The 15,799-nt window shown below is 45.7% G+C and overlaps 1 protein-coding gene across 2 annotated transcripts in view; it reads right to left on the minus strand.

Moving 5' to 3' along the window:
- ITGAM (integrin subunit alpha M) overlaps positions 1 to 15,799 on the minus strand; it is a 39,214-nt gene that overhangs the window by 23,318 nt on the left and 97 nt on the right. For both annotated transcript variants that reach the window (XM_024744416.1, XM_024744415.1), the window contains exons 2-10: positions 14,708 to 14,813; positions 11,847 to 11,950; positions 11,471 to 11,541; positions 11,214 to 11,331; positions 4,305 to 4,435; positions 3,714 to 3,859; positions 2,808 to 2,961; positions 1,418 to 1,568; positions 362 to 435 (exon numbers count right to left, since the gene is read on the minus strand). In XM_024744416.1, the coding sequence (XP_024600184.1) occupies positions 362 to 435; positions 1,418 to 1,568; positions 2,808 to 2,961; positions 3,714 to 3,859; positions 4,305 to 4,435; positions 11,214 to 11,331; positions 11,471 to 11,541; positions 11,847 to 11,950; positions 14,708 to 14,813 (1,055 nt within the window). The remainder of the gene's footprint in view (positions 1 to 361; positions 436 to 1,417; positions 1,569 to 2,807; positions 2,962 to 3,713; positions 3,860 to 4,304; positions 4,436 to 11,213; positions 11,332 to 11,470; positions 11,542 to 11,846; positions 11,951 to 14,707; positions 14,814 to 15,799) is intronic.

Below are 15,799 nucleotides of genomic sequence, written 5' to 3' on the forward strand. Positions count from 1 at the left end.
AAAAATAAAAAAAATAATAATAATAATAATAGTGTATTGTATATTTGAAAGTTGCTAAGAGAATAAATCTTAAAGTTCTCATCACAAGAAAAAAAAATTGTGGTGATCATTTTGCAATGCTGTATACATATATTAAATCACTGTGTTGTGTACCTGAGGCTATTATCATGTTTATGTCCATTATATCTCAATTTTTTAAAAAAAAGAACAGGATTGACAAGGAAGAGAGAAGGGACCACTGCTGCCCATCAAAGAGGTGCCTCCCAACAAACACCTGTCACAGAGATGAGCCCCCAAACCTTTGAACCTCTTCTCCCACTTCGTCTTGCCCCCAACCCCAATTAAACAAAAGACCACTTACGGAGGTGAAGACAGCACTGATGCCTTCCTGAGACATCTCATGCTCAAAGGAGCTGGTACTTCCTGTGTGCGTACCTGTGAGGAGAAGAACATTTACATTAAAGAAAGTAGAGGAGCCTAGAACAGGAGCTGGAAACTCAGGGCTGTGGTGGCCAGACAAAAGGAGGCTCAGATGGAAGCCATGCGCACCCCCCTTTTTCTTACATGTCCTCTGTTATGCTTTCCTTTTTTTATTGAAGCATAGTTAATTTACAATATTAATGTTAGTTTCAGGTGTACAGCAGCGTGATTCAGTATTTTTGCAGATTATACTCCATTATAGGTTGTTACAAGATAGTGCAGGGACTTCCCTGGTGGTCCAGTGGTTAAGACTCCACACTTCCACTGCAGGAGGTATGGGTTCGGTCCCTGGTCAGGGAACTAAGATCCGCATGCCTCATGGCGTGGCCAAAAAATAAATGAATAAATCGGAAAAAAGAAAAGATAATGGCTACAATTTATATATTTGTTGCTTATCTAGCCATATGCTCCTTTTAAAGGGATGGTGGCTATTTTGCTCCAGCTACTTTTTGCCAAGTGGGAATATGGTCCTAAAGGGTCTAATCTTCCAAATTTTCAAGAGAAACCATAAATCCAGACTGTATATGAACCTTCCCCCAACTTTTAAATTCTTTTATTCAACAAACACTTATTGAGCACCCTTTATGTACCAGGCATTATTCTAGGCACTGGGGATACAGCAGTGAACCAAAGAGACAAATGTTGGCAACACATCCAAATTTGGGGGAAAATACTGTGAGGGATTTGACTCCCCTACCATCTAATTTTTCAGCCTATGGCCAAGATTGCAAAATTAGAGAGAAAAGTCTAAATCTTTCCATTTCAAAGTAATTGAGCAAGAGAGGCCAGAGTTGATGGGAAATGGAAGAAGAAAGGAGTTGATGCTGAGGCTCAGGTTTCCAAGGGCTAGGAGGTTCTTGTTTCTACAGGGAAGTACGTGTTTTGGGATAAGGAGATGCCTTTGGAGCTGCTCCAGGACTACAGAACCTTAGCTCACCCTCAATCGCAAAGATCTTTTCCTGAAGCTGGTTCTGAATGGTCTTCAGAGCTTCAAAGTTATTCACTTGGAACACGTGATCACCACGCGGCTTGGATGCGATGGTATCGAGCTCTTTTAGAGATTTGTCACTGAAGAAGGCATCTCCCACCTGTTACAAAAAAACAGAAGCTGAATCAGACACTTTCTGGGGGTAGTACTCTCCTCCAGCAAAGAAAATTCTGCAGGAAAAGAATCTGAAACAATCTCTGTCCAAGGAAGGAATGCGCCAGAAGGTCCCTGGAACAGAGCTGCCAGGTACGGTAGAGCAGGTTGTACACTCTACATTCTGTCAAGGGAGAAATTGGGGCTGAAATCCAGCCTTTAGTCCATTTGCAGCCCCTCCTGGTGTGGGGCTGACCTCTCGTCAGAACAGGGGGATGCTTTCTCCTTCATATGAAGGTGTTTCCTACTTGCCAAGCCAGAGACCCGTGATGATACCTCTTCCTATGTCATGCAAGATATTGTAGTAGTTTGAGGACACTGATGTTCCCAACCCTTTGTCCCTTCCTGTAGCCAAGGCCTTTCCCCAAAGCTGTGCTCTACCCTCCTCCTCTTGGCAGAGTATTCTGTTCCGCTCATTGTCTCTGGGCTCAGCCATGTGTACTGCTTTAGCCCACGCACATTATCATATGTGATAAAAACAGAGGCTGGGGCTTCCCTGGTGGTGCAGTGGTTGAGGGTCCGCCTGCCAATGCAGGGGACACGGGTTCGTGCCCCGGTCCGGGAAGATCCCACATGCCGCGGAGCGGCTGGGCCCGTGAGCCATGGCCGCTGAGCCTGCGCGTCCGGAGCCTGTGCTCCGCAACGGGAGAGGCCACAACAGTGAGAGGCCCGCGTATCGCAAAAAAAAAAAAAAAAACAGAGGCTGGAAAAAGTGCTTGCAACATTTCCACTTGCTCTTTTGTTCCTCTGCCTTCACCATGAGGACACACCCAGGCTAGCCCACTGGAGGATGAGACACAGGGAACAGAAGAGCCAAGTTACCCAGGTCGTTCCAGCCCGGCAAACAGATATTGATGGCAACCCTCAGAGATGGAGAGAGCCCAGCCAAGATCATCAGAGCTGCCAACCAACCTGCAGCTGATTACAGACGCATGAGGGAGTCCAGCTAGGACCCGAAAAGTTGCCCAGCTGACGCAGAGACGCACTTACTGTTTCAAGCCACTGAATGTTGGGCTAGTTTGTTACATAGCATTATTACGACAATAGTTCACTATTGTGAACATATGGGCTAGCAGAGATGAGCCTTGCCCCACTTTGATTTTATTGATGTTTGCAAATTCAAAGGAGGGCGTTTCCAAGTAGAACCCTCTACAGAAGCATCAGGCCGGAGAGCCACATTTCCTACCCCAATGACGTAGCGAATGACCCCCTTTCTATCCGCTTCAGGGATGACATCCTTGTAGTCCAAAGGATCGCCAAACTTTTCTCCATCTGTGATGACAACCAGCATCTTAAGGGCATTCTCCCGGGCTCCGTTTCTGCTGTGAAACAGTTCTCTTCTGTCCAGGGTAGAGGAGGGAAAAGTCAAATTCGGGCCGACAGAGATACGCTTGATGCTAGGGAAGGAACGTCAGCAGTGACAGATGCAACTGGGCTCTGTCTAGGAGGCACTTGGGTTCTCCTGGGACAAGCACTGAGATGTAGCTGCCCCAATATCTGGAAGGGCAGCAGGAGAACAGGAAAGAGTGGAGGGAAAGGAAGCCTTCATTGCTGTTATATACTTTGGCATAGATCGATTTTTTTTTAACTGAGTATTATTCCTTCTAAATTAAAAAGAAATTAATAAGCTTAATTGTGCCTTCATCAAACCTCTCATGATGTGAGGCAATGGTTCTCCAGCATATCATCCTGCACTTTTGTCCCAATCCCCAGCCTTGACTCTACACAGACACACACACACACACAGAGATCAGAGTGAACTTTCTAAAACAAGATATGGGTACGTGTCCCCACTGCTAAAACCTTCAATGGATCCACTGGCTTTTCAGTTGCCTTGATGATCTGGCCTCAACTGATTCTTCTAGCCTCTCTCTAGCCTTCCCTTCCCTCCCCGCCCCCTTAATCCCACCTTTACTCACGACTTGTATGTCATGACCATACCAGGCACAGTCCCTCCTCCACACGTTTATTCACCCCTCCACCGGAAATACCCTCTACCCCAGCCCTGTCTGAACAACTCCCCTCTTCCTGCAAAGCTCAACGAAAAATAAAACCTCCTCCTTCCATCCTAAGCCAAGAGGGAAGAGCTTACACAACTTTGCGGATCGCTGTGGCCGTGTGTGTCCTCCCCAACAGCTGTGTTATTGGCCTCACCAGCGATTCCGGGGAAGGGTTTCTCTTGAAATCGTTGAAGGTGAAATGAGTCTGAAATTCTTCAGAGTACTGCATCAAAGAGAACTGGGAACGGGCACCTGGTATTACACTGAAGAAGGTGTCCCTCCCCCCGCCCTTAACCATCTCAGCAAGCTCTCCATAAATCTTGAGACACTCTAGTCTCCAAATTCCTCCCAATTCTGCCCTGCCCCCAGTCCTTCCGCCTCACCAGGACAGAGATCGGCCATCAGCTCCCACTTCCCAGCACTAGAACTCAGCCAGAGATGACATGTGGGTTTCATGGCCCACGCCAACACCTATCAATGAGTCTGCCTGCTTTACAGGGGGCTGGAGGAAAGCTGAGGCCGCATTCAGACAGAGCAAGGAAGCAAATCATGAAAGAAAACAATGATCAACTGGCAAGTTGGCAACATCTCTAATAGAAGCAGGACAGGAACGTGGCAGCCTGGTTGCCACGTATTTTCCAGCCTTATGCAAGCTGTTCCCTAACCTACCCACTGACCCTTACCAAGGTTTTGGACTTTTGGAATTGACTCATCACAGTTGAGACAAAGTTCTTCATCCGCTGAAAGTCTGTCGGGTTGATGCTACCAGAGCCATCAATCAAAAAAGCAATGTCACTCTCTTTCTGAGGGCACCCTGGGGAAAAAGGAAAAGGAATCGATTACAAGAGACTCAGCATTCATTTTTTGCATGTCAGCACTCTGCTGACATGAGAATGAAAGGTAAACAAGATGCAACCCATGTGCCTAGCTAAATAAAAACATGGGACAGAGTGGTATGGAAAAATATGGTTCATTCTGCTCAAGGCAGTCAGGGAAAGCAGTGCTATCACAGCTACCTCATGAAGAATAAGAAATAATTTGCCAAAAATACAAAGGGAGAAATAAGTTACAGGGGAAAAAAGGAATAGTGCATATAAACGTATGCTGGATGTCCTCCCTCCAGCCCCCCATTCTGCCCCAGCCCCAAATCCACTTTCTACCATTCCCCATTTTGCCCGGAGCTCAGCCCACATGGGACGTGTCAACAGGGCTCTTTCAACCTCTGGCTTGTTTGCCCAATTGGGAGCCTCAACAGGAGACTGGAGGGAGGGAAGAGGGTGAGATCAGAGTATTTCCCTCAGCTCCCTTCCTGCAAGCCTGCTTTGGGCCAACTGTGTCCCTCAACAGATCAGTGCTCCTCTCAAGGAGGCCCACTCCCCATGACTCCCTGTCCTTCCAGATTCTGGGGACTTCTGCCTCTCTTTGTCCCATCAGCCTAGGGTGGCAACAGCTCCACTGTTGTTCACCCTGGGTTCCTGGACCATCCCTTGTAGCTTCTTTAGACCCTGCCACATCTTTATAATTAGTCCCTTTCTAAATACAGTTGACCCTGGAGCAATGCAAGGATGAGGGGCCCCCACCCTCCATGCAGTTAAAAATGCATGTATAACTTCACAGTCTGCCCTTCGCATCCGCAATTCCATATCCGCAATTCTGCATCTGCGGATTCAACCAAACTCAGATCCGGTAGTACTGTAGCACGAGTTTAGTGGGGGAAAAAAATCCACATATAGGTGGACCCACACAGTTTAAACTGGCCATTTTTCAAGGATCCAGTGTAGAAAAGGGTAGCACAAAGGATTTTTCTTTTTTTTTCCTGTACGTGGGCCTCTCACTGTTGTGGCCTCTCGCGTTGCGGAGCACAGGCTGCAGACGCGCAGGCTCAGCGGCCATGGCTCACGAGCCCAGCTGCTCCGCGGCATGTGGGATCTTCCCGGACCGGGGCACGAACCCGCGTCCCCTGCATCGACAGGCGGACTCTCAACCACTGCGCCACCAGGGAAGCCCAGCACAAAGGATTTTTTAGGAGGTAAAAGAATTCTTTCGTATCCTGTTCATGTTGCTGTTTACACAAATCTAAGCATGTCTTAAAATTAATTGAATTGTACACCACAAGGGAAAAAAAGGTCAATTTTACTGTATCATCAGTGAAAAAATAAGATAAAATTATCCAGAAAAAGTATTGGGTTTTTAAAAAATAGACAAGCAGATTCTAACATTTATATAGAAAATAAACAGGAAAGATAAGCCCGAAATTTTCTTGAAAATCTCAAAGGTACACTAAGTGAAAAGAATCAAGGACAATCCAGTGTGTAGAGCACACTACCTTTTGTGGCACAAAGTGAAGTACACAGACGCCTATGTCAGTAAATATTGATACGTGGAGTACCTCCAGAAGAAGCCATGAGACACTGGTAACAGTAGCTGCCTCTCAGGAAGGAAAGAGGAGCTCCAAGACCCAAGAAGGAGAGGTTTTTATAGTATAACCCTTAGTGCCTTTTGAACTATGAACCGAGTGCATGTTTCATCTATTTTTAAGGAAATGAAAATGTTTTCAAAAAGAAGAGTCTGGAATGCTTAAGAGTGAGGACTGAAGAGAGAAATGTGGGGGTGGGAGCTGAAGCAACAGAATTGGATGCAGTCAGACACGAAGAGCACATGGGCAAGAACAGAAGCTGTAATCAGGTGGGCAGGGGAGGCAGAGGAAGACAGCTTGGAGCTAGAGCTTCGTAGGAGCCCTCAGTAGGGGCACAAGTAGGAGGAAGAGAAGAGAGGAGAGGAGAGATGTCTGAAGCCAAGGTGCTGGGGGAAGGAAGAGGTGATCTGCAGGTCACATTGGAAACGTCAGAGAACATGAGGACAGAATAGAGATTTGGCCTTTAGAGGGTCACAGATGCCACTGGCAACAGCAAGGTCTATATCATGGGTGGGCAGGAGCCAGATGTCAAAGGGTGAAGGATCACAGCATGGGGGCAATGGAGGCAAGGAGAGAGATCCCTTCCAAGAAGGTTGGTGATGAAGGGAAGGAGAGAGGGCAGAAGATGGAGAGGAGACCGGGGGAGGGAAGGTTATTTTCATTGCTATCAGTTTGAGTGGTTGATTCTTTTTAAGTTATGGGTAACATGAGCAGGTTTACATTCAAAGGAGGGGTTGGGATTTAGGTTCCTGGAGAGAGCGAGCGATTAAAGATGTGAACCCCAGAGTTGGTGATGCGAGAGAGCCTCAAAAGCCCAGATGGAAAAATTACTCATGGAAAGGACAGGTCTTCCTTTACAACGAGTGAGATGCTGCCAAGAGTGGTGCCATCGAGGAAATCTGGACAAGGAGAAGGAGGACGTGGAAGGAGTTTACACCTGGCAGCCTTGGTTTATTCTGTGAAGAAGGAGGGAAGGTTATTGGTTGAGAGTGAAGTTCAAAGGAGCTTGAGAAAAAAAAAAAAACTGTAAAAGGAAGACATATCTGCCCTTGGTTCCAGAACCAACTTGGAAACAAGCAAAAAGATGGCCAAGGAGTTGAAGAAATCGGTGTCAGAAATCAGCTGGATATGGGACTTCCCTGGTGGCGCAGTGGTTAAGAATCCTCCTGCCAATGCAGGGGACACGGGTTCAAGCCCTGGTCCAGGAAGATCCCACATGTCACAGAGCAACTAAGCTCATGTGCCACAACTACTGAGCCCGCGTGCAACAACTACTGAAGCCCGTGCACCCTGGAACCCACGTGCCACAGGTACTGAGCCTGCGTGCTTCAGCAACCACAGCCCATGCTCCACAACAAAAGAAGCCACGGCACTGAGAAGCCCGCGCACTGCAACGAAGAGTAGCCCCCACTCGCCACAACTAGAGAAAGCCCACGTGCAGCAACGAAGACCCAACACAGCCACACAAAAAAAAGAAAAAAAGAAAGAAATCAGCTGGATAAAAACATTCATTCACTTACTCTCTTTCAATCAACAGATGCTTGGGGAACAAGGGTAAGGAGCCACCAAGATGGTCCCCAAGATTCTCACCTCCTGATAGAGTTAACACCCTTGCATAATCTCCTCATCTTGATTGTGAGCTGGAGTTTTTATTTATTTATTTTTACTGAAGTATAGTTGATTGACAATACTGTGTTAGTTTCAGGTGTACAGTAAAGTGATTCAAGTATATTTTTCAGATTTTTCCATTTAAGGTTATTACAAGATATTGAATGTTGTCTGCTGTGTTATACAGTGAATCCTTGTTGCTTATCTATTTTATATGTAGTAGTGTGTATCTGTTAATCCCAGACTCCTAATTTATCCCTCCCACTTCCCTTTCCTCTTTGGTAACCATAAATTTGTTTTCTATGTCTGTGAGTCTGTTTTTGTTTTGCTTGTAGCTTCATTTATATTATTTTTTAGATTCCACATATAAGTGATACCATGTGATATTTGTCTTTCTCTGACTTACTTCACTTAGTGTGATATTCTCTAGGTCCATCCAGGTTGCAGCAAATAACATTATTTCATTGTGTATATATATATATATATATATATGTATGTATATCACATCAGTGGTTGATTCTTTTTAAGTTATGGGTAACATGAGCAGGTTTACATTCAAAGGAGGGGTTGGGATTTAGGTTCCTGGAGAGAGCGAGCGATTAAAGATGTGAACCCCAGAGTTGGTGATGCGAGAGAGCCTCAAAAGCCCAGATGGAAAAATTACTCATGGAAAGGACAGGTCTTCCTTTACAACGAGTGAGATGCTGCCAAGAGTGGTGCCATCGAGGAAATCTGGACAAGGAGAAGGAGGACGTGGAAGGAGTTTACACCTGGCAGCCTTGGTTTATTCTGTGAAGAAGGAGGGAAGGTTATTGGTTGAGAGTGAAGTTCAAAGGAGCTTGAGAAAAAAAAAAAAACTGTAAAAGGAAGACATATCTGCCCTTGGTTCCAGAACCAACTTGGAAACAAGCAAAAAGATGGCCAAGGAGTTGAAGAAATCGGTGTCAGAAATCAGCTGGATATGGGACTTCCCTGGTGGCGCAGTGGTTAAGAATCCTCCTGCCAATGCAGGGGACACGGGTTCAAGCCCTGGTCCAGGAAGATCCCACATGTCACAGAGCAACTAAGCTCATGTGCCACAACTACTGAGCCCGCGTGCAACAACTACTGAAGCCCGTGCACCCTGGAACCCACGTGCCACAGGTACTGAGCCTGCGTGCTTCAGCAACCACAGCCCATGCTCCACAACAAAAGAAGCCACGGCACTGAGAAGCCCGCGCACTGCAACGAAGAGTAGCCCCCACTCGCCACAACTAGAGAAAGCCCACGTGCAGCAACGAAGACCCAACACAGCCACACAAAAAAAAGAAAAAAAGAAAGAAATCAGCTGGATAAAAACATTCATTCACTTACTCTCTTTCAATCAACAGATGCTTGGGGAACAAGGGTAAGGAGCCACCAAGATGGTCCCCAAGATTCTCACCTCCTGATAGAGTTAACACCCTTGCATAATCTCCTCATCTTGATTGTGAGCTGGAGTTTTTATTTATTTATTTTTACTGAAGTATAGTTGATTGACAATACTGTGTTAGTTTCAGGTGTACAGTAAAGTGATTCAAGTATATTTTTCAGATTTTTCCATTTAAGGTTATTACAAGATATTGAATGTTGTCTGCTGTGTTATACAGTGAATCCTTGTTGCTTATCTATTTTATATGTAGTAGTGTGTATCTGTTAATCCCAGACTCCTAATTTATCCCTCCCACTTCCCTTTCCTCTTTGGTAACCATAAATTTGTTTTCTATGTCTGTGAGTCTGTTTTTGTTTTGCTTGTAGCTTCATTTATATTATTTTTTAGATTCCACATATAAGTGATACCATGTGATATTTGTCTTTCTCTGACTTACTTCACTTAGTGTGATATTCTCTAGGTCCATCCAGGTTGCAGCAAATAACATTATTTCATTGTGTATATATATATATATATATATATGTATGTATATCACATCTTCTTTATCCATTCTTCTGTTGGTGGACACTTAGGTTGCTTCCATGTCTTGGCTATTATAAACAGTGCTGCTATGAATACTGGGGTCCATGTGTCTTTTTGAATTAGGGTTTTTGTCTTTTCCAGATATATGCCCAGGAGTGGGATTGCTGAATCATATGGTAGCTATATTTTTAGTTTTTTAAGGAACCTCCGTACTGTTCTCCATAGTAGCTGCACCAATTTAGATTCCCACCAACAGTGTAGGAGGGTTCCCTTTTCTCTACATCCTCCCTGTGAGCTGGACTTTTTGACTCACTCCCAAAGAATACAATATGGCAGAAGTCTTCTGAGATTAGATTATAAAAGACTGTGACATCCATCTTGGGTTCTTACTCTCTCTTGCTCTCTCACTGCCTTGTTCACTCACCCTGAGGGCAGCCAGCTGCCATGTTGTGAGCTGTTCTGTGGGGAAGCCCATGGGACAAGCGAGTGAGGGAAGCAGGAGCAAGCAGCCAGTGTGGACTGAGGCCCTCAGTCCAACCATCTTATAAGTGAGCTTGGATGTGGATCTTCCCCTAGTCAAGCCTTCAGATGAGACCACACCCGTGGTTTGACAACTTCAAGCTCTTGAGAAACCATGAGACAGAGAACCCCAACTAGTCTGTGTCCAGATTCCTGATTCACAGAAACTGTAAGATAATTAATGTTTCTTGTTTTTGGCTGCTAAGTTCAGGAGCAATTTGTCAAGCAACAAGTGAACAAGCTCGACAAAATCTCTGGCTATCACAGAGCCTACATCCCAGAAGAAAGGACATCTAAGAAATAAGTAAAGGGCTTCCCTGGTGGCGCAGTGGTTGAGAGTCTGCCTGCCGATGCAGGGGACACGGGTTCGTGCCCCGGTCCGGGAGGATCCCACATGCTGCGGAGCGGCTGGGCCCGTGAGCCATGGCCTCTGAGCCTGTGCGTCCGGAGCCTGTGCTCCGCAACGGGAGAGGCCACAGCAGTGAGAGGCCCGCGTACCGAAAAAAAAAAAAAAAAAGAAAGAAGTAAAATATGGATATATAGGTATGAAGAGGGCAAAGCAGGGCAATGTGGTAGGAAGTGATGGTGGAAATGATTAGAAGAGCCACTCAGGGAAGGTCTCTCTGAAGAGTTAACATTTGAGCTGAGATGACAGTAATAGGTTGTCAGCTGAGATCTGGGGAAAGAGCATGCCAGGCTGAAGGAATAGTAAGTGCAAAGCCCCTGAGGCAGGGACAGCTTGGTGTGGTTCTTGGAGAAGAAAGGCAGCTGGAGCACAGTGACTAAGGTAGAAGGGTTGGGAAAGAAGTTGGAGAGGTGGACGAGGGCCACACCAGCTAGAGCCTGAAAGGCTATGGTCAGGCACTGTGGCCAGGCTGAGTCCAGGCACTGACTCTAAGGACAATGGTTGAGACATTGTCTCACAAAGATGGGTAGCTATATCAGGACTTTCCTCAAAGTGCAAGATCCTAGAGCCTCTCCAGAGCCCCTCTCTGCATTGGAACCCAGTTCCCTCATGCTTCTGCACCAAGACTTTTAAATAAACCCCCAGACTATGAGCCCCTCAGCCCAGTCCTGCCAACTCCCTCCAGTCTCATGCTACTTGTCTGTACCCACCTCTGAGGGCCTCTGGGAGCCTGCTGGGTTGCTGCAGTAGGCTGGATTGAAACAGGAAGCAGAAGCCGATCGCATAGGTGTTGTCCTTGCAGATTCGGTGCCCAGTGGGGCCACAGGCCTAGGGCGCAGGGGACAGGTGGGAGGGGCTGTCACTGTCCTTTCACCCCAGCACCTCCACCCAACAAGACCCCAGCCCCAGCAGTCTTAGGCCCCCAACTCCTTCCCTTGGGACACTCCCATGACCCAATGCAACTCACCAGCAGCTGGAAAGGTTTGGTGGCGAACGCCAGAGACAGGCCCAGGGACATGTTCACAGCCTCCGGGGGTACTGAGGGGACAGATATATATATGGTCACCCTCGGGGATGGACGGGACTGTGTAAGAACTGGACAGGGGATGGACAGGAACCTCAACCAGGGAGACATGGAGGTGTGAGGGGTTCAAAGAGGCGCGTAGGTCATGGAAAGGGACACAGAGGGGTGTCCAAGGGTGCCTGCATACAGCTCAGAGGCCAGGGAGCTGGCTCCCTGGGCCCCCATCACAGATCCCAAGACAAAGTCAACGTCTGGCAAGTCCAGGTGTGTACAGAGGTGGAACCCTAGCCCTGGGTCCCAGCGAGGGGCACTGACTCACCCTGCAGGGGGATGGGTTCACACTTGCCCATGCTGTAGTCACACTGGTAGAGGCCGCCCGTTTGATTGGAAGCCTTTATCTCCTGGGGGGCTCCAACCACCAGCCTGGGGGGAGAGGTGAGAAAAGCTCACCACAGGGACAAGAGAACGCTATGATATCTGGGAAGAGAAGGAGACCATGGAAGTTCCGCCACCCAAAATAAAAGCGGGGGAGTCAACCTCACAGGGATTCCCCAACTCCCAGAAATAGGAGGAAAATTCAACAAAGAAAAACATGGGAATTTTTTTTAACCGCTGATTGTTTATTGTGAATATTCTTGTAATCCAGTCATTTGAATTCCCAGAGGTCACTTCAGTAAATTCAAGAATTTCCAAATCCTGAAGGCCAAACAATGAAGGTAGACAGTCTACCTTCCCAACTTGGAATCACTTCCCCATTCAGGCAGGGATGCAATATTGCATAGAGGACAGGAATAGAGGCCTTGGAGTTTTACTGCCCGAAATTAAAATTTAGTCCCACCCTTACTTCCTGTGTGACCTTGGGCAAGTCAACTAATGACCTTATTGTGCTTCAATTTTCTCATCTCTAAAATATGGATAATAGCAGTACCTACCTCAAGGTTATTATCAGGATTAAATGAGTTAATCCATGTACAATCCAAAAATGGGAAAATGTTTAATCTTGGAGTGAGAAGGAACTCTCTAAGAATGACATAATACCCAGAGGTCATTTTAAAGTGAATACATTCAACTCCACAGTCATTTTAAATAAATTTCTGTACCTGATCAACTACCAAAAGCGAAGTCAGAAAACAAACGATAAACCGGGGGAGGGAGATGAGCAACTCATACCCCAGACTACTTTCCTCAGTACAGTCAGAGCTCCCACAAACCAGTAAGGAAAAAAAAACAAACCAAGAGAAAAATGGGCAACAGATAAGAAAAAAAATGTTCACAGAAAAGGAAATAAATTTCTCCTTAAAAAAGAAATGCAGGGCTTCCCTGGTGGCGCAGTGGTTAAGAATCCGCCTGCCAATGCAGGAGACGTGGGTTCGAGCCCTGGTCTGGGAAGATCCCACATGCCGTGGAGCAACTAAGCCCGTGCGCCAAAACTACTGAGCCTACGCTCTAGAGGCTTCGAGCCACAGCTACGGAAGCCCACGTGCTCCACAGCAAGAGAGGCCACCACAATGAGAAGACCCCATACAGTCATAAATTAATTAATTTTTTTAAAAAAAGAAATGCAGTTTAAAAGTAAATTGAGATACCGTTTCTCACCTGTTCAATTTACAAAGATCATAAGTTTGCTAACACTTTGGGTTGGCAAGTGGGTGGGGAAGTAGGTGTTTGCATAAACTTCTGGTGTGAGTGCAAATTGTTGCCACCCTCATAGAGGGTAATTTGGAAAAATCTATTAAAATTACATATGCACATGTACCCTTGGATCCAGCAATCCTAGTCCTAGGAATTTACTTCCAAAATATACTTGCACATGTACAAAATGCCAACATTGTTCATATAGCAAAAGTTTGGAAACAATCTAATGTCCATTAAGAAGAGATTTGGGGACTTCCCTGGTGGTCCGGTGGGTAAGACTCTGTGCTCCCAATTCAGGGGGCCCGGGTTCAATCCCTGGTAGGGGAACTAGATCCCACCTGCTACAACCAAGAGCCCACATGTTGCAATTAAAGATCCTGCATGAAGCAACTAAACAAGCTGCAACAAAAATCCTGTGTGCCGCAACTAAGACCCAGGCAGCCTAAATAAATAAATAAATTTTAAAAAGAGATTTAAATGTAATATAAATGTAAATTACAGTACTTCCAAATAACGGGATGTGATGTAAACATTAAAAAGAACAGGTAAGCTCTTTCTTCATTTATTTGGTAAAATCAGCAAGCTCTATTAATTTAAAAAAAATGCAAAGGACAGTATGGAGCAGAGGCCAGCAAACTTTCTTCTAGAAAAGTAACATTATTTCCATAAATATTATTTCTGTAAAGGTAAATATTTTAGGCTTTGCAAGCCATAGAGTCTCTGTCCCAGACTCTCTGTTCTGCTACTATAGCTCCAAAACTGCCCTAAAAAATAAATAACTAGAGATTATCATACTAAGTGAAGTAAGTCACACAGAGAAAAATGATGTAAATGAACTTATTTACAAAACAGAAACAGACTCACAGATTTCAAAAACAAACTTATGGTTACCAAAGGGGAAACGTGAGGGGGAGAGATAAATTAGGAGCTTGGGATTAACACACACACACTGCTATATATAAAACAGATAACCAACAAGGACCTACTGTATAGCACAGGGAACTCTACTCGATTTTCTGTAATAACCTATATGGGAAAAGAATCTGAAAAAGAATGAATATATGTATATGTACAACTGAATCACTTTGCTGTACATCTGAAACTAATGCAACATTGTGAATCAACTATACTCCAGTAAAATTTTTATAAGTATTGGAAAATAATAAAAAATAATAATAATAAATGACAAGTGGGGAGTAGGGGTAGCCAAGTGTCAATAAAATGTATTTACAAAAATAGGCAGGAGGTTGTAGTTTGAGTATAATGTGTGCAGTTGTGTGTAGGATGTTGTGGAGGTCTATGCACTGTAGACTCTCTCTGAAAGGACACACGAGAAACCATTCAACAGGGACCCTGCTAGGGAGGGAATTGGGGGAAGGGAGTGAGGAAGAGACTTTCTTACTGTCACACTCTTTTGTATCTTTTGAATTTAGAGCTCTGATAAATTAAGAAAAAAACAAATCAAGGAAATTGTGATTTTTTTTTCAGGTATGTTAAGCCTTGGAGGGAAAGTGCGTGAGCAGGGAGTCCCCCTGTGGCCCTTACCGGGATCCCTCAAGCTGGACCACGCTCTGCCCGAAGCCCCTTGCATTGTTTTGGAAGATGACTGCTTTTTCCGTGTCCAGGTTGAACCCGTGACATAAGGCCAAGGCTGGAGGGAGAACAAGGGGGGTGGGAGTCAGGAGGACAGAAGGAGACAGTTAAGAAAGCAGCCTGGGGACTTCCCTGGTGGCGCAGTGATTAAGAATCCAGGGGACACGGGTTTGAGCCCTGGTCCAGGAAGATCCCACATGCCGCAGAGCAGCTAAGCCCGTGCGCCACAACTATGATCTGTTGTTTGTTTTGTTTTGTTTTTAACCTTGAAGGAATATATCCCTGACTTGTTTGATGTTCTTTGTTCTGACAAGATATAGAACTGTGCTGAAAACCATGCTTCTCCGGAGCAGTTCCTCAGAGTTCTCTGAGAGGCTGTCTCCTGGGCTATAGTCCTCAGTTTGGCTCAAAGAAAACTCTTTTCTCGTTTATTGATTATTTCCATCAACAGGTGCATTCAGCCCCTCTCTGAGCCCCACCCTGGGTTCCCACCCCACTGATTTGCCCAACAATCAAGTTCCTAAAGACTCCGGTAATTTCCTTCCTATGCAACTTTCAAGCATTTCTTTCCCTTCTCTGGCTCTTAGTCCACAAAACACAGATACAAAGGGAAAAAACTTGAATCATTTTGATCAGTCAGTCATTCAACAAACATTTACACCTGAGTCCTTGGAAAAGAGGAGACAAATAGGAGGAGGTGAGGTGGAATCCAAGAAGAAACACTCCAAGAAGAGAAGCCAAGACCTGCTGTGCACACTTAGACGTGTCATTTCACCTCTCGGGGCCTCAGTTTCCTCCTCTGTGAAGAAGGGACCAGCCAAACCCCCTTGCATAGTCCGTGAATTGAGTCATTTATCCAAAGCTTCTCTGCTCATCGCATCTCGGTCTAGTTCTACTCTGCTGCTTGAATCCCTTAACCTTCCCCCAATCCCCTTTGTCTCTCCCAGCCTAACTCCTAAGTATTCTGTACCCTTTATCTCCACAAACTCACAAACCCAAAAACTCCCCCCCCTCCTCACTCTGAGGGCCCCCCAACTCCTGGCG

The sequence above is a fragment of the Neophocaena asiaeorientalis genome, unplaced genomic scaffold (genome assembly GCF_003031525.2).
Source record: "Neophocaena asiaeorientalis asiaeorientalis breed wild unplaced genomic scaffold, Neophocaena_asiaeorientalis_V1.1 scaffold91, whole genome shotgun sequence".
Classification (NCBI taxonomy): Eukaryota; Metazoa; Chordata; class Mammalia; order Artiodactyla; family Phocoenidae; genus Neophocaena; species Neophocaena asiaeorientalis.